Genomic DNA, 12,067 nt, shown 5'->3' on the forward strand with positions numbered 1-12,067 from the left:
CTCAACAGCGCTATTTTCATTCACGTGGATTTCCAACTGACCATATATTGTACCAACACCATACACTTCTTTTATACTGCAATAAATTATGAGAATAATTCATATACTTGAGTTAAATCTTGGAAATAATAGAAATATTTCATTGATGTAATACATATTCTCAAACTAGCTTTGACAATATCTTTTCTTTTTTTTTCAAGTTTTATATTGGTTTAATCATATTTTGTTTATCATAACATTTGAATATTTGATAAGCACAACTTCCTCCTGAAAAGTATACATTTTTAGTTTAGATAAATATATAATGAATAACAGATTTTATACTTCCTTGTAATGGAGGTATGACCAATTATCTAATATACATGTACGTAAATTAGGAAATAAAATAAGAATATTTCGTTTATATTTTATTTTAATTTGATTTGCATATAACTTTTATAGATGAAAAATTACATTACCTGAGTATTTCCTTCCGAAGACTATCACCAACCTTTGTACTAACTACAGGTGCTTGTTCTTTTATCTTTTCAATATCTACCTTGGTCTTCTTAAAACAACCGCTTATCTCAAACAGAAGTTTCCTCAACGTGGACGCAAACTGACGCACGTCACGTTCAATATCTGTTACGAGGTCGAGATCAGCTTTTATCAAAGAGAGGACATGATGATATGCACCTGACTGAAGAGATTTGTACGAAGATTCTTCGGCACAATACCACAGTCTGTTCACGTAGTACATTAAACTTTCTGAGATACACCTCTGTTCGAAGTTTTGTCTGATCAGAATTTCGTTACATAGTTGGGGTATGATATTGTGTCTTCCAGACAAAGTTATAACAACACAACATTTGACAATTAAGGCAAGTTTTTCTGTCATTCTTTTATCATTTTTACGTAGCCATTTATCAAGAGTTAATTCACTCATCTTGACCTCAATACTGTCTTCATCTTCGTTTGCTTCCTTGCCATACATTGGAATCCCTTCGAGAAAACATTTTACTGCAGTTCGGATCAAATCATCTTCTAAAAGGGGTTTGTGTGTGTTGCATCGTTTCTTGACTGTTGTGTACTTCTGTAGTTCGGATTCAACAGTCACGAGGTTCTGAACTATCATTTCTTCAAGGTACAACGATATCTCGTCACCAATTCTATCATCAGATTTTCCTCTGATAATGATGTGAGTAGGTTTCAAGCAGTCTACGAAAACTTCATCCAGCCTACTTCTAAACACATTTTCATCGTTTGGCGTGAATGCTTGGCTTGAGCGACACAAGAAGAAATATCCATGTAGTTCTTTCATGTTTCCAAATCCTTTCCACAGAAGCTTGATATCCTGTAAAATATAGTCCAACATTTACATAAACACTACCAACAAAGTGGAGACTTAAATTGTATTGGTTTGAGTTCATCTTAATGTTTAATGAAAATTATTAAACAAAAAGCTAAAAAAAAAAAAAAAAAAAAAAAAAAAAAACCCAAAAAACAAGAATGTGAAGCATATCAAAAATATAGTTATTTTGTGCTCTGTGCAAACAAACTCATCATACAGAGTATGTCATGATTATCAATAAATATTGGTAAAAAAAGAAATGAAATTCAGAATCAAATGCAATGAAATATGTTATCAAAATCGAATGCTGCAAATAAATTCAATGTAATAACTACATAAAAATCAAAGGCAATATAAAAAAAAATTTACTTGTTAAAAGCAAGCTCGTGTTTTATTATGATATAAATTTGACATGGTAAAGGTACTACAACAAAAGAATTCTTACCTCCAGACCTTTGTCATTTAGACTTTCGACAACGGCATTGCATATAACTATAATAGTTGTAGGGTTATTTTTGAGTGCTTCGTTTTGGCCTTCTGTAGAAGTAGAGCCAGCAGTGTCATCTGATAACTTGGTGACTTTCTGTCCGGAAGCACTAAATGTCCGGACACAGTCTTTGTGTGGATTAACTGGAGCAATTGTGTCATGTTTGATATCTGTTCTGTTACCAGCAGTTGAAGTTGACAGCACTTTGAACAAGTGAGGATCAGTTGCTACGAATTTGGCTGGATCAAGGTCCTCTTTTCCGACGACCTTAATTATTAGGCCATTTTCTGTACAATTCAGTGGTGCTTCGATATGATTTATAGAAAGTGTCTTTCGGTTTTTATCTGCAAAATAGTTTATTAAAAGTATCAATTATGTTTACGTTTATTTAATCATTTAATGTATACAATTATATATATCAAGGAAGAGAATGAAAATGATACAGCAGTAATAAGCTAGCAAGATAAATTCAATGGGGGTAAAACTATATCGATTGTGTAATCAAAGAGTTGCTAGCTCGGTCCTCGGGTGGCAAAATATCTCCGTAATAATTGAATCTACTTGTCATTTTCCTCCCACAGCTGATTTGTGACACTTGTAGTCGGTCACTTGCGGAGAAATTGGTAGTAAATAAGTAAATATTCTTGAAAGACGGTTCGGTATAATTACATATTATTATAAAAATGCACATGAGTTTTAAGTATTGCTGCAAATGTAACAACAATGTTTTATCGATACAGTCATGTATATGCGCTCAATCTCTCAAATTTTCGGCCCTCTTCAAAACATAATTATTTCAATAATTATAAAGAGCAATGGTAACCGCAAAATAACTTTTCTGCCGATAATAGTCATCTCAGTTGATTATATAAATCAAAACGATGGAAATTTCTAAAAGAATACCCTTTGCTAGATAGTGTACATAGACATATTTTGTAAATAATTCTTTTTTTTTTTGCTTCCTTGCTTATGAATGATTTCTTATTTATAACCATTTGTTATTCTCCAAATTGAAATAAAAGTTGTTTCTTGTTTTTTTAACAAATCTTGAATGTTATTTATATCAGGCTCTGAAAGTGCTATGCTTACTCAATTTAATACAATTCAAATTGCAAATGTAACCTACTGAATATAGTGTCAATTATATCTTACATACAGATTATTATACATGTCTTTTTGTACATTATACTATACTAAAACTATCATATTGATAACGCTGTCTACATCTATAAATGGACCAGTTTTATCAGTGAGATGAAGTAAGTACAACAATCTGCCTTCCTGTTAACAATCATGATACAACTGTGTAAATTTTGTGAAAATTATATGTTACAAATTTTATTTTCTATGAAAACTGTATCTAGTACATTATTTAATACGTTGAGGGTTGAGGTCAAAATGTATATTAATCTGTATAAATATCTTTGGCATCAACATGTTATGTATTTACTACATATGTGGATGTTTACTTTTGATAAAATCTTAGATTAAGTAAACATGTCATATGCAAAGTTTCATATTATCAAAAAGCTGTATAATATATTTTTTTCAAGTTTTAATCAGGGCAAATGTAATGATACTAATTAACAGTTTAGGCAAACGTTATTCTCATTATACATCGATACCCTTGCAGTTTCTTTTTTCTATACCGAAATATTGCTGATCAACAAGAAAGACCATTACACAATCATTTTATGAATTAAATTTCAATGTAGAAAATACAAAGTAAAATTTAGTAGAAGCCTTAATTAGCTTAATTAGAAAACAATGTATGTACGGAAATTGCAAAATCTTAATATTCTATGGAACACTTTTCAGAAGTCTCAGTATGTTTAAGAGAAGTCAGGTTCATTTTTGGATTGATGGTGTACGAATTCCAGAATTAAAAGAAGCAGGGTGGCTCTTAGCATGTTGCAGGGGAATTTATGCTACTTATCATGACACCTCTGTCTTTCGTTCGTTGTGAAGATTCATTTCCATACTGATAATATTAACCCTACAATTTGTAATGAAATAATTACAAACAAATGTTATTTATCACTCAATACAAAAAATGACTTTATAGACACGCATTTCAATTCCATTGTGAAACTTCGCATCTATTTGTTTTCATATTGAAAAACAATAATTGTATATTGTTTCTCACTTCCGGGTTGGTAGTCTCCAATGAAAAACTTTTAGTATATAAAGAAAAAACCTGTAGATCTAAAGCCCATACATAACACATATATATACCTATGATAATAATCAATTTTAAGTATGCAGATGATTCATCTTGGCCTAAATCCAACACAATTTGCACAACACACCTAGGTAATAGATAAAGCTAAAGTTGGTTATTTCGTACTGTCACTTTGTGTTCGTTCGAATCCGGTGTCGACCCAGTACCGAATTCCCAACACAATGAAATTTCAGAACCCCCCCCCCTCACAAAAAAAAAACAAAACAAAAAAACCCCAACAACAACAAAAAACAAATGGCTAACATATTATATTTTGGGCCTCAATCTGACACGGACAGTGTTTATATTTAAAGTTGAAGACATTATATAATTCATCAAGGATAGTGGAATCAAGAGTTAAGCTTGAAATGTGACTGAACAACTATAGAGTACGAAATCTTACTTGGCTGACACAGCCACCATTCTGATAAAAATCTTAGTAATGAGATTTTAACTATATACTAGTATACTGTATTTCAAAAATTTATCACTTTGCTTCAGGCCTACACTAGAATTATAAGACAAAATATCATATAAATACCTGCGAATTTCTTGTACTTTTCCCTTATATCATGATATCTTTTGCTGAAGAAATAAACTCTAGGGTATACTTCCAGAGATGGTATCAAGTGGTGGTATTCTTTGTTAACACTCATCTAAAAGGGAGAAAAGAACTAATTTAACAAAGAGAAATTAACTACAATTTGCATTTTCATAGAAAAAAGAATGACATATATTATGGATTTGATTGTAATCAGTTAAGAAGTATAAATTTATGGCTTGGAATAATAATTCATATAAACATATTCGTAAAATACTTAATCTGCTCCAGGACGCATGGGGCAAGTATTTTGAAAAAAAGCAATGGTTTTGAGCGTTTTATAATTCGATGTATATCATACAAGTTAAAAAAAGTAGTTAAGCCAATGAAATGCGATATATAGTTGATGAACTTCAATAATAACGACAATAATGAATTATAACTTACAAATACAAATGTACTGTTTACACTTAAAATGACCTGTCGTTTTAATCAATTTTGAAATAGAGACAATTTCATTTTTTTTTCAATACTTGCATACAAGTGCATGAGATAATGACGTAATCAATACGATTATATATGACATATATAACTTAAGTATTTCTTAATTGTTTATTTTGTGTGATCCTGTGCATATCATTTTAAAAGCATTTTAAATGTTCTTAAGTTTTTCAAAATCTTTAAAATTCTATTGCAAGAAGTTAATTTCATGCATTTCTTTTTGTTGTTGCTAGGTCTATCTATTTATATATACTTGTTCTAGATTTTAAAAATAGGTCTATTTAACAATGTAGAAACCCGATATAACTACTTTTAGATTGAATACCGAATATCATAAAATGGTTAAAAGTTACCTTCAAAAATAACTATCATTTTGATACCATCAAAATAAGTATGTCTAACTCACTTATTACATTAAATAATATTTTTAAACAGAAAATAAAATATCAGAAAAAGAAATCCTCGAAATCCCGTGTTTCTATTTTAAGAATGATATAGTTTATAGTACGGATTAGTTTATTTTGCGTAACAGCGGAACTATAGTTCGCGACTATATGTTTTGGTATTGTACAAATGATTGGATTTTTTTGGACGAATATTGAAACTGTTGAAATTAAAATAAAACGTCTTCATTATAAACGTAAAGAATAATATCCATCGTTGGAACTCTCCACTGTCAATTTTGGAGATATCAAGATTAAAATTGAAAGTTGGTCAGCCAACACTATATAGACCCTGGTCAGACTGCATGGATTTACAGAATGGCATGACTCTATACTGATAACAAGTTTGCTTCTTTAAAAAGTAGGAACTTCTGATTGGTCGAATTGCATCTGCGAACTATAGCAACATATCTGCTATTTTCGTCAGTCTCCAGATAAACTCAGATAATAATTAATCGGCGAAGTGTTCCGATGTTAAAGGAGCAGCAAAATTTTGGTACACGGTTCACTCGGTCATATAATAGTGCTTGGTGAAATTTCTACTTTTGTTCTTTTTTAAACAAAAATCTGTTTAAACACGTTTTCGCTGAAAATGTCTATCATCTAGAACTCTATACTTGTTTAATAAATTAAAAGTCAAAGTGAAAGCATGATAAAATCAATTAAACTTAAATTATGCATCATAATTATATTCTAGCAACAGTCTTAAAGCAAATTGAACACTTAAACTAAAGCAGCTCAACATCAACATTAACATCTCTTCAACTCCAATAAACTTAAAGAACCCGAACAAAAAAAAAATCCGAACTTATCGCGCATGCAGCTATCGTGGTGTGCAAAATTAGGCTGGCAAACGACCCATGCACTTACAGAAACCATTCTGCACGACTCCTTGCGCGACCTATTTATAGTACCGATATGCCTAAACAATGTTCAAAATGACAAACAAGTGGTTCAGGTAATCAGACTGTTGTGCAATACAAACATTAGTAAAACAAAATACATAAATATACATGCATGTTTGCTCAATACCATAACTATTTTATTCAACAATGCAACCTAATTTGAATGCAGCATAAACTTGTATAAAGTAAATGTATTTGTAATATTTATGCCATACAAGATTGATACACTTATGTATACATTAATTGACAATTCTTTTAATTTATTTACAGCAGAAAAATAAACTGCAAAAATCCATTTTTCAGCTTTATAAAATACACCTTAACAATTGAAACAAGTAACCTGTATGTAGATAAAGCAGTAAGGAATTTCATTCACAAATATGATATTTTGTAAAGCTATATCTCAGCTGCCTACAGTTGAGGTTTATAAAGAATGATCCGGGAATCCACAATATGTGTATGTAAGGTATACTCGTATGTTGGTATAGTTCCCTTTGAGCGAATGGCACGTGTACTTAATCATTGATAAACGGTTTTAAAGACCTACTTAAAATAGCAACATAATATTTTTTCAGAACATTTTATTTCATTTATGCACAGTTTTAATGTATAAAGCAAAGCCATTCGCGCAGTCGTTAAATCCAAGGCAATGACTCGTGACCAACTGACCAACAGAGCGGAGTTAACAGTACCTAAAAAAATATTTGCGAATCTGTTAAAAGAAAGGCACACTGGTTTCAGCACCAGTTCCGAGAACCATTTTTTGGCATATCTACTGTAAAGACCCAAGATTAGCAAATTTGATCAACATCTCTTTTTGTTTAAGCACAATAATAAGTTAATTATATAGCGAGATCAAATCGTCTTCGCTTTAAATTCCTTCTTTAAAATGAGGTAAACCATAGCCGATGGTATGCCGAATCGCGCATGTTCTTTGCTTACTTCCTTGGTTTTACTGTTAAAATTTCAGGGAAACTTATTTATATTAGTCGTTTTGTTCCTGGCATTGGCCATCAAGTTCCTTGACCTGTTGCTTACTAGAATAAAAATTATAGATTAATTTAGTCACTGTGTTGTATGAAAGTTCATTAGGTATATAAATATAACAAAATTTTCCTAAATAATTTGATATTTATTCCAAGATTGTCTAGAGTTTTAATTTTAGTACGAATTTCAACACCTCTATGGTCATATCTACACGTATTGTAATGTTAACCTGCTATAGTTTTACCATTATAAGTATGCTAGTTTTATTGAAACCTCATCCATTTTTATTTTTATTTGAAAACCCGTTTTGGTTAACGCTGCGTGAATCATTTGAGATTTTAGTGAAGTTCAATTAATTCTGAAGCACCATTCGTATGATTTAAATAGAAATAGGAAAAGAATATTGTTTGGCACACTTGAAATTTGATATTGATAGACTACCTGAACAATAATGAAAACTTGTTTAACTTCTATAAAGTACCTTTTTACAATTACTTTAATTTCCATATCTTGTCGTCTCAAATAAACTCAAAATCAATTGTAAAGAAACTTTACAACTGCTGGAAAGGACTTTGAAATGTATGTGCTACGGAGCGTGAGAGAAAATTCACTCTGATAAACTGACTCTAGATCTATGAAAGTGATTTTCATTGATATTCATGCTTTATTTCTTTTTAATAACTCTTTTTTTCTCAGAACATTTATGTCCACATAAAGTGGAAATGTATTGTAAACCCTTGAAGCGTTGTTGCATCTTTCATTTGTCTTAATCGCTCATTACTTTTTTGTTTATCAACGATGCAAGTGGTTTTGTGAAATACATACGACATGAACAGTCTAAATCATATTGATCCTGCTTTTTGAACCAATTATTTTGGTATTCAACGCAATTGACGGATCGAGCCGTTTATCCACAACTTTTACTACAATGATTTAATTGAAGGATTGTTTACTTACTCTACGTTATCTTTTCATTTAATGCGTTGTTAATTTGACCCAGAGAACAAAATCCTTATCTATCGTACTTACATCTACACCATTATATACTTTGTAAACACATTCTTAAAGAGCTTATAGACATTTGAAATACAACTATGGAAAAGATTCTTATAGTTTTATTTTTGTTTATTTATGTGGCTCAATGGACAGAAGGAAAAGAAACACAAATTAGCAGACAGAGATTTGTTGTCGATGCGAGAAGTAAGGAAGTCTTTGAAAACTTAAAATAGTATTTTAAGTTTTGTTTTAAAATAGAAAATTTACGCTTAATTCGAAAAGTTTTTCTAAAGCTTGTCGTTGGTGAAACAGTAAAAACGACCAGGTTGCATGCATAAAACTTTGCGGAGCACGATATAATTTTTAATTGGAAAAAAAAGAAAGGAAAAAAAGGTTGAAGTTCCATTGTCGTTTATTGTCAGATCTAAATATCATCAATAACAGGTGAAATTTTCTTGAATGTTTATTTGAAACATAGCTGACGAATACTCTCCGTGAGGATTATCATTACTAAACATGTTTTCTTTCGTTGTCAACAAGACAAGAATGGTATGCTCATTCCACTTGCGGTACATTCAGTTTGACTACAAGACTGGTTTCTTCGTTATTGAAAAGTGAAATTATTTTTGTAATAAAGATATGATAATTTGTTTGGTTATTGAGTTTTACAGTTTTCTCTCTCTATTTTTTTTTAGGTTGAAATATAAATAATTTTCCCTTCATTTTCTTTTAAAAAATACAGGTTTTGTATATTGGATGTGTTTACCTGAACCTTTCATGGTAAATTCTTATTTTTTTTAAAATACCCTGGGAAATGTAGTGATTATTTTAATTAAAGTTCTAGCAGCGAGTATTGTATATATTTAAGAATAGATAATTTATATCTTCAGGTTCATGTAACGACGAGATAGCAAATTGTGCAGCATACACTACCGTGATATGTTTCTCGATTGAAATTAGAGTTTGGGCTCTTAAGGTCTGCGCAAGATTCTGTAATTTCTGTCACAGTAGTACGTATTCTATGTTTTTAGCATGAATTAGAAGTTGCTTCGATTTTGTTTGATAAGAAAAGAGAAAAGTAAGGTCTCAACTATAATCTTATTTTCATTTCATACTTGTAAATTAAATGATATTATATATCTTTATAATTTGTATTTTTATTTTCACAACTTATCAAGTCTATCATGACTACTTTTTAGAGCATAATTTCTAAAATGAAATATATTAAAACTAAATTAAATTCTCTTATAATTCTATAAAGATACCTTTTCGATTGATGCAATAATGTAAGTCATTAAGTTAAACGTTGTATTATTATCATCTGTTTGATTTGTTGAAATATTTCGTTCCGTCTCTGTTATCTATCAGTGCTTAAAAATAAATGACCGCCGTATGAGAAAAATGAGATATCATATATCGGTATATCAAGAACTTATCACTTTTGAAACAAAAATACAGTTACATCAAATTTATTTATTCAAAACTAACGCGCAATGCTGAGAATGCATCTTGTTGACAATGTTTCCATTACCATCGTGTTTGTCATCAAGCAGTGTAAGATTGTTTGAAATGAATTTCTAATATTATCATATACAGCAATAACTTTCTCTGCTGGAAGCTACGCAACCGGGACCGGGACAAGAAGCCTTGTTCCTGCAAGTTTGGAGTCATTTGATGGTATATCTTATCTATCATAATTCTATAAGACATTTTAGTCCATCTGTAAAAATGTTTTGTCATGCAACTTATTCTGAATATTTAAATAAATAAAGAGGAAGGGTACGAATAATTAAAAATTGATTTCGCACTCCATTTTAAGTATTTGGGACCTTTGTCCTTATCTAACAAGCTATCAATTATTCAAGACAACTTGAATTACTAGTATATGCTAATCATGGACCATGTACAAATTGTAAATATTAAATAATAGCACACGAATATCTCAAATATTTATACTAAGGATTAAAATTACATAAATATTTGACAACAGTGATTGCTGGAGAGTATCTTTATTTCCCTCAGTGGTAATTGTAATTAGAAAATAAGGAATAGAAATTAAATGTGAATATCTACTTATTAATGCAGTGTTGATTTTATTTTGAACTAATAAAGTATATTACGATGTTTGAATATGTGTTTTGAAACTGTTGCTTTCTGTGTTAGATTATCATAAATATTCTATATAGATATCTTAGGCTCGTCAGGATGTTTCTACAAGAATCAGATTTATCAAGAAGGGGCCTCCTGGAATGATGGTTGTAACTACACATGTCGCTGTCTCGATGGAAGGTCTGGACTGTACCATTGTAAACGTTCTGTAAGCAAAAATATCTGTTTTGTTTTCAAATTAGATTATTATAATCATTTTTTTTCAAAATGATTTTGTCGAGTTACTTTTTTATCAGTTTTAGTGCGTAAATGCCAACATGAAATAGTTTCATTTAAGGTGTCGTGAGAAACAAACAAACAAACAAAAAAAAAAAAAGAAAAAAACACCACTAGGTAACTTTTCATTATTTGGACTTTTTGATAATATTTTATTTTCAGATATGCAAAGTCGTGAACTCTGCAAATTTCCCCGACTCTGAGAAACTGTTACACAGCATTTTGGGGAGGAAAAATCAACGACATCTTTCCCGCTTACAATTGAATTAGATGTAAAAAACTTACAAGCTTTGAATTTAAATCTATATATGTGATGTGTCTCGTTCAGAATATAATGCTTGTAAAATAAAATGAAGCAGTTGAAAGTGTGTAAAAATTGTTGAAATATCGTGAATAAAGCATCTTAAAGTGATGGCATGGTTGAATTAGCGGACGACTAAAATTGCGGCCAAAAAGACATTAAGTGGAATATTTTCGTAAATCTTGTAAGTTTAAAATGGTCTAATAATTGATCGTAATTCATAAAAAAAAAACAAAAAAAAAACAAAAAAAAAAAAAAATCACCATTGTTTCGCCGACTAAAGCAATCACACCATCGCTTAAGCTTCGTCCCTATGATGCAAGTCGTGTTAAAAAGAAAATGTAATTAGAATTCGTTTTAAATATTAGAAAAGAATCTGCGGATTTTAAGAAATGCTCTACTCGAAACCATATCTTGTTATGCAGCTCAAGTACCTATTGTCTGCTGAAATAATTTAAATTAAATGTATATCTCTGTAATGTAACATCTGTATGAAACAAATCTCGGACACAGTCAATGCGGAGAAATGTGCAAGACTTAGAAAGAGTAGAGCACATATTTGGAATGACATTATTAAAAAAAAAAAAAAAAAAAAAAATATTGATTTTCAAAGGAGAAAAAAAAAAGAATCTATACATTTTTTTCTCCCGAAATTTGGACATCGCTTTAAGTGATTTAAGTTGCCCGCTAGTGATTCTCAATTTTGCACCGTGTTTTCTGCGACACGAATATAGCTAAAAGGAGTGTCAATGTGCGTCATCTTATCACTAAGTACGTTATGTTATGACGAAGATATTTTTTCAAGTTCACGTATGCCTATAAACCTTAATCTTAACTTTATCTTCAATGGTTAACAGTTGGAAACTGTAGATAGTTTCACATACTAAGGTGTACTATTTAATGCCAATGGCGAATTTGGTAAAGTATAAAACGTGTTGATAAGGCTAAAAGAGCTATGTTTTTTTTTATT

The 12,067-nt window shown here is 30.5% G+C and overlaps 1 protein-coding gene and 1 long non-coding RNA gene across 3 annotated transcripts; one reads left to right on the forward strand and one right to left on the reverse strand.

Moving 5' to 3' along the window:
* Positions 1 to 24: 24 nt before the first annotated feature.
* LOC132755182 (uncharacterized) lies at positions 25 to 5,567 on the reverse strand (the record flags this gene model as incomplete). Its single annotated transcript, XM_060745988.1, has 5 exons — positions 5,434 to 5,567; positions 4,580 to 4,694; positions 1,776 to 2,161; positions 459 to 1,333; positions 25 to 76 (listed from the first exon to the last, which is right to left on the reverse strand). Coding segments are annotated over exons 2-5 (1,428 nt in total), but the record flags the coding sequence as incomplete, so codon positions are not given.
* A 4,440-nt stretch (positions 5,568 to 10,007) lies between these two features.
* Positions 10,008 to 11,146, forward strand: LOC132755180 (uncharacterized). 2 transcript variants are annotated; one of them, XR_009629174.1, is made up of 3 exons: positions 10,008 to 10,088; positions 10,598 to 10,728; positions 10,959 to 11,146. It is a non-coding gene; the product is annotated as an uncharacterized LOC132755180 (long non-coding RNA). The 2 variants fall into 2 exon arrangements; XR_009629173.1 differs by having other exon boundaries at positions 10,607 to 10,728.
* The last annotated feature ends 921 nt before the right edge of the window (positions 11,147 to 12,067 follow it).

This window comes from Ruditapes philippinarum, unplaced genomic scaffold (assembly GCF_026571515.1).
Source record: "Ruditapes philippinarum isolate M1 unplaced genomic scaffold, ASM2657151v2 ctg10710_1_1_1_1, whole genome shotgun sequence".
Lineage (NCBI taxonomy): Eukaryota > Metazoa > Mollusca > Bivalvia > Venerida > Veneridae > Ruditapes > Ruditapes philippinarum.